This window comes from Limulus polyphemus, unplaced genomic scaffold, assembly GCF_000517525.1.
Source record: "Limulus polyphemus unplaced genomic scaffold, Limulus_polyphemus-2.1.2 Scaffold47, whole genome shotgun sequence".
NCBI lineage: Eukaryota > Metazoa > Arthropoda > Merostomata > Xiphosura > Limulidae > Limulus > Limulus polyphemus.
Genome location: NW_013665657.1, coordinates 269,526 through 287,547, shown reverse-complemented (window position 1 = coordinate 287,547; position 18,022 = coordinate 269,526). Strand labels below are relative to the sequence as shown.

The 18,022-nt window shown below is 33.1% G+C and overlaps 1 protein-coding gene across 2 annotated transcripts in view; it reads right to left on the bottom strand.

Moving 5' to 3' along the window:
* LOC106462700 (rho guanine nucleotide exchange factor 11-like) overlaps nucleotides 1–18,022 on the bottom strand; it is a 208,722-nt gene that overhangs the window by 20,738 nt on the left and 169,962 nt on the right. For both annotated transcript variants that reach the window (XM_022390146.1, XM_013922648.2), the window contains 9 exons: nucleotides 15,307–15,380; nucleotides 14,889–15,016; nucleotides 11,436–11,477; nucleotides 10,555–10,598; nucleotides 9,758–9,865; nucleotides 6,244–6,822; nucleotides 4,990–5,085; nucleotides 2,380–2,481; nucleotides 1,496–1,612 (listed from right to left, as the gene is read on the bottom strand). In XM_022390146.1, the coding sequence (XP_022245854.1) occupies nucleotides 1,496–1,612; nucleotides 2,380–2,481; nucleotides 4,990–5,085; nucleotides 6,244–6,822; nucleotides 9,758–9,865; nucleotides 10,555–10,598; nucleotides 11,436–11,477; nucleotides 14,889–15,016; nucleotides 15,307–15,380 (1,290 nt within the window). The remainder of the gene's footprint in view (nucleotides 1–1,495; nucleotides 1,613–2,379; nucleotides 2,482–4,989; nucleotides 5,086–6,243; nucleotides 6,823–9,757; nucleotides 9,866–10,554; nucleotides 10,599–11,435; nucleotides 11,478–14,888; nucleotides 15,017–15,306; nucleotides 15,381–18,022) is intronic.

Genomic DNA, 18,022 nt, shown 5'->3' with positions numbered 1-18,022 from the left:
GCTTATGTAGATGAGGGTAGGAGTGTAGATTTGTTGTAACTGGATTTTCAGAAAGCCTATCACAAGGTGCCACATAAAAGGCTTGTAAAAAAGTATCTCTATAGCTGTAGGGAATAAGTTAGCAAATTGCATAGAAGAGTAGCTGCTACAAATCGAGTTCAGTCAAACTCGATTAATGTCACAAGTGGGGTACTTCATGATTCCGTCCTAGGACCTTTGTTAGATAGATGAAAGAATGGTCAATAAATTACTTAAATTTGCAGATGATATTAAGGTCTTGTGTGTTGCTGGCTGTGAAGAGGATGCTGCTGATTTACAAAAGTATTTAGATCGTTTAGGGAGTTGGGCAAATAAATGGCAAATAGTTTTTAATTATATCAAATGCAAGATAATGCATGTGGGTTATCATATTTTGAATTATAAGTATAATTTGGATGGGAATACCCTTAATATTGTCATAATATTGTCAATCAGTCTCTAAAGCCATCCAAATAGCACGAGTGTATGATTATTATACTTTTGTGGTATTCATTACTTAAGTAGTGAGTGTATGGCTATTATACGTTGTGGTATTCATTACTTAGGTAGTGAGTATATGGCTATTATACGTTTGTGGTATTCATAACTTAGGTAGTGAGTGTATGGCTATTATACGTTTGTGGTATTCATGACTTAGGTAGTGAGTGTATGATTATTATACTTTTGTGGTATTCATGACTTAGGTAGTGAGTGTATGATTATTATACTTTTGTGGTATTCATGACTTAGGTAGTGACATGAATACCACAAAAGTATAATAGCCATACACTCACTGCCAAAGTCATGAATACCACAAAAGTATAATAATCATACACTCATACACTCACTACCTAAGTTTATTATACGTTTGTGGTATTCATTACTTAGGTAGTGAGTGTATGATTATTATACGTTTGTGGTATTCATGACTTAGGTAGTGAGTGTATGATTATTATACGTTTGTGGTATTCATTACTTAAGTAGTGAGTGTATGATTATTATACGTTTGTGGTATTCATGACTTAGGTAGTGAGTGTATGATTATTATACTTTTGTGGTATTCATGACTTAGGTAGTGAGTGTATCATAATTATTAACTTTCTAGGAGCAGCAGCAACTATAAAATTTAGTATTCCACATAACATTTAACCCTTACGTGAGTAAAATATATATCAATTTAAGACTTATAGTTAATTATACTTGTCATAAGACATTATGTTAGGCCTTTAGGCCTATTATATCTTTTAACACTAAATTCTTAACCTAGTCCCTTTTGATATGACGAATGTGGTGTGCAGTTGAAATGCTATTAATTTATATTCTTCTAATTCTCGAAAATCCCTAAGGGATTAAATTAAGAATGAAGTGTTAAAAATGTAATAGGCTTAACATGATGTCTTATGACAAGTATAATTAATTTTAATCATGCTTAGCCAGCTTTTAAAAGGCGTTCAAACCATTATAATTTTAGACTCACTTTCTCAAATTCGTTGAACTCTACTTGCCGCCTTAACGTTTCCAAGTAATTGAGAGCGTTGATGTAATTAAGGGAATACCTGTGATAAGCTTGTCTCAGTGCTGTTGCCTTGGTACTCTGTGGAAATCATTCACAAGATACTGATAAAGAGAAAAAAGATCGGGCTCGTGAGTTACAATAATTTTATACTATAATTATTGCCCCCCAGTAGCACAGCGGTATGTCTGCGGACTTACAACGCTAGAATCTGGGTTTCGATACCCGTGGTGGGCAGAGCACAGATAGCCCATTGTGTAGCTTTGTGCTTAACTTAAAAAAAAACATACTATAACTAAGCTCTGAAGATATGCACATTATCTGTTTATCAAGGTGATGATGGCTAAGAACACTTATCCATTTTAGAATATCGTTCCTCTTTATTAGAAATTTAAAATAATTACGCTTATTAATATGTTTGTCCTTTTCCCCTCTAGATAACAGCATGCCGAAACATTGGTTACAGATTAACTGGTCACACATATGCATGTCATCAATTTATGGCATAAATCAATACAAATCAAAAACTTTTATATAGCAATTTTAAACGCAGACCAACCATCTAATCTAGAGAACAGTATACCCTGTTTCAGAGACCTGTTTCCCCGTTTAGAACACTCACTGATAGAAGGCACTGCACTAAATTTCGAAATAGCTGAAAACAACTTTTTCTACAAGTATTAGTGTCAGTCAGATGCAGTATAGTTACTGCTTTTACCTTTCAAACCTAAATCAGATAACATTTTATAAGGTTAAAAACAAGCATAAAGCATGGAACATAAAACAAGGACGTCATACAGTGCTGAAATATCAGAAACAAAGTGAATGTTTATTACTGAAAATCTTACCTTTTGAAACAGTCTCACAAGCACATCTGTGGTTTCGGTCTCACTATAGTGCAAGTGTTGAAAAATTAAGTGAAGAAATTCTTTGCAAAAGGCGTAGGTGACCTGTAATTATTTTGTTTACATATTTTAATACGAATTGGACGAAATTATTTATTTATAAGTAGATATTGATCAACAATAACTATTTTATGAGTGTTTTGTCACTAATATAAGCAGTTGAATTCCTTCCAAAATGTTTTTGGAACGCGCCAATTAAAATTCACCTGGGATTCTTAAAAAAAAAAAGAATTCAATTAAATTAGCCTGTAATATTTCCTATCAATAACACAACTTTGGTGTCATTAAGAGAGGAATCAGTTACATTCAATGAAATTAGCCTGTAATATTCCCTATCAACAACACAACTTTGGCGTCATTAGGAGAAGAATCAGTTACATTCAATGAAATTAGCCTGTAATATTTCCTATCAATAACACAACTTTGGTGTCATTAGGAGAGGAATCAATTACATTCAATGAAATTAGCCTGTAATATTCCCTATCAATAACACAACTTTGGTGTCATTAGGAGAAGAATCAATTACATTCAATGAAATTAGCCTGTAATATTCCCTATCAATAACACAACTTTGGTGTCATTAGGAGAAGAATCAATTACATTCAATGAAATTAACTTGTAACGTTCAGTATCATCAACCCAACTTTAGTGTCATCAGGAGAGGAATCAATTACATTCAATGATATTAGCCTGTAACCTTCACTGTCAATAACACAACTTTGGTGTCATTGGGAGAAGAATCAATTACACCAATGAAATTAACTTGTAACGTTCATTATCATCAACCCAACTTTGGTGTCATTAGGAGAGGAATCAATTACATTCAATGATATTAGCCTGTAACATTCACTATCAATAACACAACTTTGGTGTCATTAGGAGAGGAATCAGTTACATCAATGAAATTAACTTGTAACATTCAGTATCATCAACCCAACTTTGGTGTCATTAGGAGAGAAATCAATTACATTCAATGATATTAGCCTGTAACATTCCCTATCAACAACACAACTTTGGCGTCATTAGGAGAGGAATCAATTACATTTAATGAAATTAGCCTGTAATATTCACTATCGACAACCCAACTGTGGTGGTAATTAGGAGCATAAATAACCTTTAAGTGAATGAAAAGACAAGTTTAAGTTTATAATTCAATTAACCGTTACTAAAACTCAAATATATTCTATCCTTTCTAAGTACTAGCAAAAAAGAAACTTAAGAGTTACACTTTGTCATTGTTGGCCTGTAATTATAACAAACCTACGGAGCCCATGATAAATTGTATAGAAGAATATAATATACTCGTTTTCGCGAAAAGTATCGTTTTGACATTTCAACACAGTCAGTACTCAAATACGTAATTGTAGACTTCTTAATTTCCACAGTTATGGCTTCATTTTTCGCCTTTCTCTGTTTTAGTTTATGCGGGCATGGCCTGTGGGTTTAGAGCGCTCGACTCACCATCTGCGGGTTGCAAGTTCAAATCCCCTTCACCGAACGTGCTCACCATTTTAACCGTGGGGACATTATAATGTGAAGAATACCCCAAGAGTTGGTGGTGGATGTTGAAGATTAGCTGCCCTCCCTCTAGCCTGTTACTGCTATATCAAGGATGGCTAGCGCAGATATCTCTCGAATAGCTTTGCGCGAAATTGAAATTTTCTTTTAATTACTGTGCATGTGAATAATTATTGTCCACATGTTTCACTCCCAACAAAAGTTCCAGTTTTTCTTCATAGACAATAAAAGTTAGTCGCCACTTTATTTCTCTAACTCAAGTCAAAGTGGACTTAAGAAACATGTATCCCAAACTGATGTTGTTCCAAGGCAATTGAACATTCATGGTAAGCCAGGATTGTTCCATGGGATGGCGGACTTGAATAACAGGGGGAAAGAAACCTGGTTACTTTAAGAACCATCTCAATTCTACTCTAACATTCCTAAATTTGATTCCATAAAATTGGTAATTGCTTTATGTTACAAAATATAAATATCAAATAAAAATTAGTGTTTTCCGAATTTTGATTTAAAGTTGTATAAAAACAGCATTTCACATCTGTATCTTGACTAGCATAAACCACTGCTCAGATGGCCTTTAATTCAATGTATATCACTTCACATATATTTTAAGGCTAACATAATCCATTACACCTGAAGTGTTCTGGTAGTGCACGAAAGGCCTCTTGGGTAACGATTTGTGTCAAACACACAAAACATAAATCTGAAATGCTATTTTTACCAACAAGTTATTTCAGATCCGGAATATGCAAAATATAGGAAATGTAAGAAAAAATGCTTGAAGTCAAGTGCAATTTCAGTCATGTTTTCTTACAAATTTCCTTTATTTATTTTTTGGGGGGATAACAACGATATTGTGAAATTTCGTCTAAAAATAGATAGGAGAAATCCATGACAAAAGATACAAAAGTTGAGGTTTTATCATTCATTTTTCTATAACCTATCTAATCAGAGCTACATTTTCTAACAATTAATTTGCTTTTAATCATCATCACCACAATTTGGAACTACTTTTTGTAAAACAGGATCACTCACGCAACAGAGTTCGTCTAGATTTCCAAACAGAACTTCAGGTTGGGCAAACATCGCAAATCCTTCCACTTGTATTTTCTTCAGAGGTTCCATAAAAACCTAATGCAGAGCGCATTCATAAAAAGAAACGACAAAAACATTGAACAGTGTTATAGCACAATATAAACCAACATTTAGACGTTTTTAAGAAATTAAGTGTAAACCCTTTCAATAATTTTTCAGCAGTATATTTGGAATAATATTTAATGACAGAAACAAGTTACACTTTACATTTCCGTAAAAAATTATAATATACTTTGCTAATTTTGAAAATCCCTAATAAACTAAATAGATAATATATTGTTAAAGATATAAGAGGCTAAATTAACAATATCTTATGCAAGAACATAAGCATTTGATTCTAAGCCTTTTTTGTATATTCAATCAACAGGATGTTCAAACAACAAATACATAAATGTTTATGAGTATATTAAGGTTTCGTATATTGATAATCTATAAAGGTCTCAAAAACAAACAACAGGTTTTAATGTGTGTTTTGCAAGTAACGACATAATCTTTTTTTTCAAGTAAATGTTATCGGTGTTGCTGGCTATAATATTTAACATCATTATTTAGTTTGTACACTTATGGAGATTATGTTGCATTGTTTTACATGGATTTGGAATGGACTTACTATCCTAAATGTACCACACCCTCATGAGATATTTTGGGTTTACATCCGAAAATGTCGTTAACAGTGAGGGTACTTAATTAATGGATTAATGCATTCTAATTATAAGTGGTTTTTAGCTTTCCTGTTTACGGATTCGTGAAATTCTGTACTTTTAGGCTGTTGCTTTTATAGAATTATTTTCATTAATTTATAAACTATCTTCTACTTCCTAATTTATGTATGTAACTTACTACTGATCATAAGCTACAGTTGCTTAAATTAAGAAATACGTTAGTGATAAAATGAAAGAATATTCAAAATTATGAAACTGTTAAAAATGTATTAGTAATTATATTCACACAATACAAAATAGTTAAAGTCTAAGCATGTTTTCTATCATATTCCTTTCAACAAATTATTCATTCGACTCATGATGATAATTTAATAAAAACAAAAGTGGTTTGGTTGTTTATTAGCGTCGTAAGCCTACAGACTTACTATTGAGTTACTGGGGTGAGGAAAAGTGCAAAAGAAAAAGTGTAAAATATAAAAGTAATTCAGCAAACAACTCCATCTTAACTTAAACATTTTCTTTAGAAACATACGTTTTTTAGAACCAACAAGTGGTCGTAGAGAAACATGACCTCGCTCTGAAACAAGTCCCATAATGCTTCACGCCGCTTCAACTCTCCCTTAGTTAGAGTAGGTGTCCCTCTCATTTTTTCTAACGGAAAAATGTCGTTACTGGATGCTTCATCAAAGGAAAGACTGTGAGTGGGCCTAACGCCATTATTATTAAGAGTAACTTCACAACTAAAAATAGGCTTAACGTTTCTGTTGTTGGTAACGTCACAGGACTGTTGGTGCTCTAGGAGTGGCCTGTACGGGCTGGTATCTGAACTAATTTTCATCAGTTGATGCTCTGAAACACTGCTTCCAACACTCAGTCGTAGCTGATTAGGGTTTAAATTGCTTCGCATCTGCCGTGAAGACCGAAATTCAGATTCACTTCGAATAGAATTGGTACGCAGTAGTTTGTCTGACTCACCAAAGCCAGGCTTTAAATCTGAACGTAAAGGCGTACCGACTGAAGACGTGGAAGGGATCGACTTAGCCCTTTGTTCTTGACGTTGTTGTACCTGCTTTTCCTCAAACATACAAACAAATTCTGACCACTGCATTCCCTATAATGAAACATAAACAATAATATTGGAGAGGCAAGAGACACGATTGTGCTTTATACTAGAAGTCTTGGCTTCCGTTAAAAGGTTTGTGTTAGGTAGTACGTGTCCATTAAAGTATTTGGATAAAGTAATCTTCCGTCGGAAGGTTTGGATTAGGTTTGTGTGTTCAATGGGTTTGAGTTAGGTATATGTCCGTTAGGAGTTTTAGATTAGGTAGGTATCCGTTAGAGAGCTTGGGTCAAATAAGGTCTGTTAGAAGGTTTGGTTTAGGTACATGTGTTCGATGGGTTTGCGTTAGATATGTCTCCGCAAGAGACTTTATATTAAGTAAGTAGATGTTAGGGTGCTTAGATCAAATGCAGCTCTGTTATAAGGTTTGGATTAGATACATGTGTTCGGTGGGTTTGCGTTAGATATGTCTCCGCAAGAGACTTTATATTAAGTAAGTAGATGTTAGGGTGCTTAGATCAAATGCAGCTCTGTTATAAGGTTTGGATTAGATACATGTGTTCGGTGGGTTTGCATAAGGTATATACCCGTTAAAGAGTTTAGATTAAATACGTATTCGTAAAAGGGTTTTGGTCAGATATAAGCAGATGTACTCGACTTGTTTGAATCGCGAGTTGACAGAGTAAAGTATTCTCTTCGGACATTTAAATAATGTGAATAAAGTGTTTTGATTTGAGTCTTAAACTAGAAACGTCCTTAATATGATAATTATTGATCCGCTAACAGCGAATAATTATGTTTATAAACCAGTAATATTACTCTTATTAAGGAATTTTTCCACTTTAATGAGCGCTATTTTTTGAAAATTATCACGAACGCGTTTGGGACTATAAACTTGTACGATATAAAGTATACTAAGCTTATTTTTACACCAAATTGCTTCACTTAGAAAACAAACTGTAATATATAATTTTTAAAGTTTCTGCTAATCACACGATTGAAAATAATTCTACCCAATGTATCGAATACATTTACAATATTTATAATATTCGTTCAACGTAGAATTTCACATAATGTGTACATAATATATTTTATGAGAAGCCTTTTCCACTTGTAATATGTATATAATGGTTTGTTCGATCGTTTGTTTGCTGTATTTCATGTAAAGCTACATGAGGGCTGTCTTCACTAGCTGTCCCTAATTTTGAAGAGATAGAATAGAGGGAAAGCAGCTTGTAAGTATTATCCACCGCTAATCCTTGGGCTACTCTTAAGAGACCGAGTAGTGGAATTCCACTGTCACTTTTATAACGCACCCACGGTTCCAATGTGCAAAGTTGGATTATATATATATATTACGGTAACGGAGCTCGAACCAGTCCACAGTCCAGAAGTCTAACCATTGGGCAGCGCTTGCCCAATATATATATATATAAGGCACAGGTTATTGGAGAAAAATATCTTTCAAGCAAAGAAGTAAAATAAAAATAATAAACCTTTTCGTATATTTGATGCTTTTAACTACGTTTAGTACGAATGCCTTTCGTCAGACTCAAATGTTCGATCAAATAACGTAGAATCAATTTGTTAAGTAATGTGTGAGCAAGAGGTCATTATTTGAACTTTTGTTGTTACGTTTGTCGGCATTTTCTTTACTGTACACTTAAGATAGATAGGTAAATGCATATTATTAACAATTCTTAAAATAGTAATAAAAATTTTGTGTGTTATTTTAGAGAACAAAATTATTCTATCTTTTGTTTTGCTTAGTGGTTATTGTGTCGCACTGCAAATCTGAAGATTTTTCGTCTTGTGTCGCACTGCAAGTCTGACGATTTTTCGCCTTGTGTCGCACTGCAAATCTGAAGATTTTTCGTCTTGTGTCGCACTGCAAGTCTGAAGATTTTTCGCCTTGTGTCGCACTGCAAATCTGAAGATTTTTCGTCTTGTGTCGCACTACAAGTCTGAAGATTTTTCGTCTTGTCCACGTTTTGCTGCAACTCGGGGCTGTAGGTGATCAAAGCCCACTAGTCGGTCAGAGTAAAGTAGCCCAAGAGCTGGCAATGAATGCCATTGACTGGCTCCCTTCCTTCTACTCTGTCAGTTCAAATTTAGAGACAGTCATACGCAGATAATCCTTGTTTAGTATGTTTACGGAAAAATTCTAAATACGTTAACATATATCCCTTGTCTGGTATTCGATACTGGCGTCCTCTCTTGGCCACTTTCAAAGACAGGAAAAATTTAAGTGTTAGAAATTTTATTTCTATGGCTTTATTTTCTTACCAAATGTGGTTTCTATCTTTCAAGCATATAGCACTGATATATCAGGTTGCAAAAAAACAACAACAAACAAACAATAATCTTATCTGATACATAGAAAAGTAATGTCACGCATGTATTAGTGGAAATATTGGAAATGGAAATACGATTCCTGAAGTTAGTCTCACGAAGTCAATGTCGTCCCCTTGACGCACAGAACACGTTGAAATATCTCATTAGTAACATTAGAGTAAAATGAACTTAAAGAGTTTTACTGTTCATCATGTCATTAGATAGTCAAAAATCATGAATTAAGAAGGTGCGTATATACAATAACAGCTCTTTACGTGAGTGAGGGAATGACTGGTATTTTGTTTTTTTCGAGAACGGTACTCTAATACATATCGATTGAATTGCACTGTCTAGCTTATCTTGCCCTTTTGAGGAGTCTGTGGCAGTTATTTTGCTTTTAAACAAAAAATCCTTGTGAATATGACAACAATAAAAATAATTTATTTTCATCTAGTTTATCGTGAAGCTGTTATAATTGAATTAACTGAAAGAGAAACAAAAAATCAGAGAAAATGCAAAGCTATATTTTATGTTTAAACACTTTACATTTTTAAGTATTCTTATTGTGTGTGTACATGCAAACATTTTTTATAACACACATCCTGTCTTCATTATCTTTATCCACAAAATATGGGGATACTTGAAATTTCACCTTGTATTTCGCTAGCTGTTCGTCCACGAACTCAGATGGGGGAAGCCTGCTTAGAACCTCTTCCAGGCCACATAAGGATTCCGACTTCCCTCGATTTGATCTATCAAACTGGTTAAATACAAAGGTGCACAGTTAGAAATCACATGAATATGCTCCGTGCACAATAAAATAGCACATCAATGAGCTCCCTTGCACGGTACAAACCCCCAGCTCTTAAGTTTACTGTGATGTGTACCAACAGATGGCAGGAGGAACACAACTGATTATTTCAAGAAGGCTTGGATACTTTACGAATTCAGCTACTCGACGGTACCTTTATGTCTGTGAGAAGAAGTTACTTACAGTTTAATTCTAAATTGTATGTTTTACTTTAAAATATTTAAAGTTTTGACGTACAAAAGCTACAACTGCGAATTAAAAATAACATTAAAAAGTAACCAGTTTCCCACAGTGAGTTTACTTACTGATTAAGCATTATTTTATTACAAGTTACAGCTTTTACAGTAAGAAAGATTATTTTTTAGAAATTGGTACGATGTTCTGATCACGGATGTACTTGAGAATGATAGCACCAGTGATCGAAATGTCGTACCTGTTCTAAACCACTAATCTTCCTTGCTGTAAAAGCTGTACTTTATGATAAAATAAATACCTCAATACTGTTAAACCTAAACAAAGGCTTACGTGATAGTATTCTTCCAGTAAGAAGGAACCACTTAAGGGGCTATTAATTACGGATTCAGTCATGAATTTTGTGTGCCATTATCTGTTTAAAAGTGCAAGACCTATTTACTTACTAAACGCAGTAATGACCACGAATTTTTTCCTTTTCTGGACGAATCTACATAAAATTGAAAACAAAATGCACATAAATGTTTGATCATGATATAGAAAGAACATATAGTAAAATAAATGTATCCAAAAAATACAGCACAAAAAGTAGGTGTCTCGAAAATAACTTCTTATTTAAACATAAAACTGTCATACTCGCGCTGCCCCTAAAACAATCTCCATGATAGTTTTTCTTCACGCTTTCTAGTTATGAGAACTTAAAGCTACTTCTAGTTCGAGGTTCAAAACAAAAAGTTTGTTTTAAAGCATAATTTTGTCTTTAACATCCTTTTGTCAAATAACAGAAAATACCTGATGAAAAATGAATAATATTTGTAGTGAAAAAATATAAAAACTCAGATTAATTTGTTAAAAACAAAATCACTAAAAAAAATGATAAAATAAAAATACTTATATTTCTATAAATCTGATATGCAGCATCGCGGATTAGAGTTCTTCTTCTAGTGGTGAACAACAGAGAGTTAACTAGCGATTAAAGTTAGTGATTCATTTAGTAAAGAGTTTCTATCTTGTTGTTCATTAAGTTATTAAAAATACCTTAGACGTTTTGGGATATACTGGGTGTTTCAAAATTTGAGAAACATTAATCAAAAATACAATTACAAACATTCTAACTTTCATCAATGAGTGCTATCTTTGTTCCCAGACAAAACGTAGACTAATATTCACAGATTCATTGAGTGTATTCGTTGATTCTTAATTTTGACACATACTATAGTCTCAATTAATTTTTTTTCACTTCTTCCTGTATTCTCGCATATTTTTACCTTTGTTAGTTGAGAACCATTTGGATTTTAATAAAATGCATACTAATTATTTAGATTACCTTCAGCCACGGCAAGGCACTGCGTTGAGCCATCCAAGTCAGCTGGAAAGAAACAGTATTTTGTATGGAGCGAGTGAGAGTTACAGAGATTGCAATTGAACTCTTTTGAAATATATTATATAATTCATTAGATTGGTTAATGTTGTGTAACGTTAACTGTAGTTGATGAAAAGATATAACTTATAAGAAATACGCTGTCTCTATTTCCACATTACATAATTTACTTGAACAATAATATATCTTGCGAATTGGTCAGACACTTTCTGTAATACAGCCTTACCAATGCATATTTGTTGTAGAATACAAAAATTGTATCAATGGTAATACAAGAACTAAAACCATACCATATGATATTGTTTTTCCCCTAGTAATACAAGAACTATTACCATATGATATTGTTCATCCCCGAGTAATACAAGAACTATTACCATATGATATTATTCATCCCCTAGTAATACAAGAACTATTACCATATGATATTGTTCATCCCCTAGTAATACAAGAACTATTACCATATGATATTGTTCATCCCCTAGTAATACAAGAACTATTACCACATAATATGTTATTATCTGTATAATGCTTTGTTGTTGTTGGTTTTTTTTAGGTTTTTTTGTAGAGGAAAACCACATTTGGCTATTTGCTGTGTCCACCGCGGAGAATCGGACTTCGGATTTATGAGTTGTAAGTCCGCAAACTTACCGTTGTCCCACTACTGTCCAAAATTATATTGTTCATCCAATGTCGTTTTGTTTTTAGGTGGTAATAACTTAATACTAACAAGAAAATGAGCCTTTAGGGAGAGTGAGGGACACTAAAGAAAGTATTTATTTAGTAGAATTTCGCCATTACTGCTTCATCGGTGCATGAAAGCTGTCTATAAATGTTTCTAGTGAAGTTGTTTTCTGGAGTACTGTAATCGTATTCTTATGTTTTTAAATTGTGTATAAGATATAATAAAATTAGCTCTGTTATCGAAAGTGTCTTATCAGATTAGACTTCAACATTTATACTAAAACTTAGGATACAAAGTTTCTTACTATAGAAAATTTTAAGACTGTTTTAATTTTTATTTTCTAATTGTTAGCAGTGAACAGTGGTCTTTTTTTAGTAAATAAGATATGTTGACTTTTTTCTTTCAGTCAACAAGCAGCAGCCGTAAGAAACGTTATCAAACGTAACTAACGTCGTATCTATGGCAACAGTACTTATGATTCAGAACCAATTTTTACCTTCAGGTTGAATCTGGATCAAACTTGTCATCATAGAAGAAACAATGGATTAGGAAGAAGATGTTTTTGGAACCATTCATTACTTTAAAAGTGGGTTGAGAAGCGAAGTCTATGATATATATATTGAAGTTTTTGTACTTTTCACAATATAAGTGTAGGCGTTCGATAACTTTTTCGCAAATACTCTAGCTGTATTATTATTCGCAATAACAGTATATTTAGTAAATTCAATTAATATATAAGTGTATGAGCCCTAGCTTAAGTTTATGTATTTATTTTGCATGATTAAGAAAATAGTTCGTCAACCCTCGTTAATGACCACGAAAATTGTTTATCAGAGCAATGTTTCGAAGATCCTACTGCAGCCGTTAAAAGTGTGAAAATATTAAATCTATCATAACTTGAGTGACACCGAGATATTTCGACATTATAACAATTATAAATTATTATCGTTAGTGTTTTTATTAATGTAATGTACATATTCCAGCCGTATGATTTAAACTTTTTAAGCTGATTTTGCCAAATTACTGTGTAGTATATCGTAGCAACAGAGCAATGTCTATATTGACTGTATAGTTTATTGTAACAATAGAGCCATGTCTAATCACTGTATAGTGTACCACAAAACAAAGCCAATGTATATTCACTGTATAGTGAGTGTATCTTGAAAATCCCTAAATAAAGAATGAAGTGTTTAAAAATATAATAGGCCTAATATTAGTGTCTTGTGATAAGTGTGATTAATTATAATCATGCTTTGCCAACTTGTAAAAGGCATTAAGACCATAACAACTGTTGTTGTAACAAATGGTTTATATGAATAGTGTTATGACTGCTACTGTATTTGTTGTGTCTCAGCTGGCCTGAAAAGCTCTGGACTGAGTGAAAGACGTCGTCAGCAATGGATATGACGAGTGCTTGGAATACCACTGTTACGCATTCTTCTAATTCTAGAAAATCCCTAAGGGACTAGATAAATAATGTAGTGTTTAAAAATGTAATAGGCCTGATACTACTGTCTTATGATAAGTATAATTAATTATAATCATGCTTCGTCAGCTTGTAAAATGCATAACAATTATAAATGTATAACGGTTCATATTAAGTCTTACAGCGGCCACAATAGAATGATTGAACTTGCCCCAATAAAGAATTGTAAAGTCATTGTGTGGGTTGTCGTAATGATTTAAGGAATTTCAGTGATGTGTGAAGATTCTCTAAGTGTTTTAAATACAGAGGAGAAGAAATCACAGACAACCCTAGTAAAGTGTGCTGTAAAGATTTTTAGAACCTACAATTTCTTCGTTTCAATTGTTCACCTGCAATTCAAGCTAATATATATATATATATATATATATATATATATGTAATATTTACATCAAAAAAGAAAAGACCGCGTTACAAACAGCAAGAACAAACCTATTATAAAATATAAAATAAAACATATTTATAGTACGAAGCAAGCATTAAAAAAAGGAATAAAATACAGTCACCAGGGCACTGGCTGTAATGTGACTATATTTTACGAGGTAAGGTTTTCTTACTCACCACCCCATATGGTAGGACGTTTTCTTTCTCTTTTTCTTATTTATTTTCCCCTTATTTCTTCTGAGAGAGGTCATCTTCCCATAACTGTTTTAAGGCAGTAGAGGGTGATATAGGTGTGGGAAGTTGTGGATTTTAGCTTCCATATCTTGCTCTCTTTTTTTATTATTACTTCGTTTACTCTATTATTATTATTTCTTTACATGAGAGGCTTTTCGAATTGAGGTTAAGACTGATGGGCCCGTTTAGTATTATTAATATATATATATATATATATTATTGTTCAAACCCTAATACGATTTATGAATACTGTAAAGGTACACTAGTGGCCTCTGTTAACGACAATGTAAATCTTCATATTAGTATCAAAAATGTTCGTAACTAGAAATGCTAAGGAAACACTAAATAGTAAATGAATAAAACGTATACTGACTTGAAATTAACATAAAATATTTTTGTAAAAGGTTTGATATTAGAATTTATTCACCTTAGACGATAACCGAATATACTATCATCAAAACGCTCAATAGGTAGCGCTAATTTATTTCAAGTTAGCTACACATAATGTCTCACACATGGCTCCTGACTGTGACACATACCTTAAGCATTTGAGATAACGATTTATTTATTAAATATTTAACAAATTACAGGTGTCAAATAAGCATTTGTTTCTCACCGAGGAAGTCATTCCTGTGGGTCAACACTTGACTGTACACAAGTAAATCGCCTGGGCACATATGCATAGGCGGAATAACAACAATAGAGCTTCTTCTACGGTTTTTTCCAACACTGCTGTCATCTGATCTGTAGATATGAAAAATATTAGACAAGTCACAACAGTTTAAACAGACTAGATAGGCCCGAAACCTAGAGATCATCGTCTGTAGTGCCATCTATTTTTGTAATTATTAACTATAGTCTTCTAAATTAGGCTTAATGTGTCCAGTCGAAAAATGTAAGAAATAGTTTATTAAATTAAAGCTAATCATATTGTTATCGAAGAACAAAATTTCTCAGATTAAGAAATTAATTTTAAACTGCAAAAATAAGCTTAATATAAAAACACCAATTTCTTTTAAGTTCAATTTACATACGTGGTTAGTTGGTTTTGTGATTCGTCTTCATTGTCTCCATCTTCGCTAGTACTTTCATACCCATCGGTGATCATCTATTGAAAATATGTCCATTTAAATTAGTTTTCATGTATTTTATTCTATTGAATCAAATCTTTATAAATTAATCAAATGATTGTTTCTACTAACCATTCTGATACCTGAGAAGGAGAGTCACTATTCAGTTTTAAGTATTTAAAAAAATTCACGAATGTTCATATATCTTGATTTCTAAAGCTAGAGATCCCCTACCCTAACTTTCATGTAATACAAATAATTTTCTAGGCTGATTGCTAAAAGACAGTTGATTTGAATATTGAAGTCCTGTCTTCTCAGACGAAAGTCACAACTGAATGATTAGGTGTCTAAAGGAAGTTTTCTCCTTGTTCAGTAGCTGAAATTATAGAACCTTAATCTCTCACCTGAAGTTCACATCCAAGAAGTTCTCCATCGCAACACAGCTGACAATAAATGTCGCTAAAGGCTAAGCCCTGACTTGTTACACGAGAGCTCCTTTAACGATTTATAGAACTAATGCAAGTCATCTCACTGTCTGACAAAAAAGGCAGATGATCTAGGACTAAACTCTGGCACTCAAGTAAGTTTCTTCTCTTAAAAACACTTAGAAACTTAAACCAAGTTTGTTTGCTTTTTTAGCGTAAAATTTTCTGAAAACAATTACGAAAACTATTCTCGACTTTTACCCATAAGTTGAAATGTAATGTAGGTTGCCCCCTTTTTTTAGTGAGTACTTGAATACATCAGTGGGCTGATATCCTGTTTGTCACATCACAAGTGGTAGTTAGATTGCTACGTCGAACTTATCTTTTTGGTCTAGAACTTGAAGAAACTGGAGATATTTCCTCATTATAATATACTTATACCAACATGGGAAAAAATGTATCGTGAATCGATAAGTTAGTCGAAAGTCTTATTCCTCAAAGCCGTGTAATGAACAGGAAACGTTTTAAAACTTTTCTATCGCAAGCAAAGTAATTGATAATAAAGACTGGAAGCAGTAGTATTTAAAAAAATGTGTTCGGATAACGATGGTTCAGAAAAGCTGTTGTTTTGTGCAAAAGTATAAAAACAAGCATGTATTTGAATAATAAATATACATTATCCAATGAACGTTCTGGGTTCGTGTATGGTAGAGAGAAAAAAACAAGCAGGTTTCAAACAGTACTATTTTACATTCTTTATCACCAGGAGGATTTTTCAAATATATAATAATAAATATACATTATCTAATGAACGTTCTGGGTTCGTGTATGGTAGAGAGAAAAAAACAGCAGATTTCAAACAGTACTATTTTACATTCGTTATCATCTGGAGGATGTTTTCAATATTCTACTTTCTAATTTAGTTTACCCACCTAACGCAAGGGGATAAATTGACAACACGTTTCATCTATTTTAATGAGATAAAAGTATTACTTTTTGTTACACTTATGTTATAATGGTATATTTTCCTGCACATATAATGTCGACTCTAAACTCAGCTCAATAATATTTCATAACATCATTCTAACACATTCTGTAGATTTAATATTTACTTGTAACGGGTTTTGGCATATCTCTATAGTTTGAAGATTCACAAATACGTCATCTTTTTTGTTTTTAAATTTTAGTTTACTAACCTACTTTGTATTGTTTTTATAAATATTTTGATAGACTGAATTTTAGATGTAGTCTTCAAGTTTTCTTTTGTAGGACTAAAGAGTGGTATCAATTAGCTAAAAATAGGCACCAGTCAGAAATTATAATAAATTATTACTTATTTTGTCTTGCGCGAATGAAATTTTGTTTTCATATATGTATGTTTTTATATTAGGTGTCAAGAAAGTAATGTCGAGTGTTGGAACACGTTCATTAACCACCCCCAAAAAAACGTACAGTTCGTATAGTAGTTACACAAACTGCCGAAACGTCACGTCAGTGTAGCCTATATAATGTGTAAAGTTTAGTATACTCTAATTCCTTATAGTGATAGCACACAATGATACACACATTGGGCATGTAATGTTGTTTGAATACAAGAAGGGAAACAATGCCTCTGTAGCCACAAAGAATATCAAAGAAGTTCATGGAAATGTTTTGAACGTTCGTAAGTGTCAACGATGGTTCAGCAAATTTCGTTCAGGTGACTTTAGCGTTAAGAACTGTGATGGCAGGGCCCGACATCTTGGAATTGATACTGATGCTCTGAAGACGCTTGTTGAGTCTAACCCAAGACAATACACTCGTGAAGTGGCCCAGAAATTGCATGCCTCTCATGAATCAATACGTTAACATTTAAGGAATATGGGAAAACTCCTTAAAGAAGGTGTTTGGGTGCCTCACGAACTCTCCAATGATCATCGTTTCCAACGTGTTAACGTTGTTTAGTCTCTTCTGGCGCGTAATGCGCGTGGACCATTTTTGGACAGAATTGTCACCGGTGATGAAAAATGGATTATTTATGCGAATAGTAAATGCCAAAAAAAAATGGTTCACAAAAACGACTTCCGACCCAAAACCTGGACTCGATCAGCAGAAAGTGATGCTTTGCATTTGGTGGGAAATCAAAGGAGTAATTCATTTCGAACTCCTCAATCCACAGCGAATTGTCAATGCAGAGATCGATAGTCAGAAACTAGAACGTTTAAATCAAGCCCTTCATCAGAAACGCCCTTCACTCGACAATCAGAAAGGTGTTC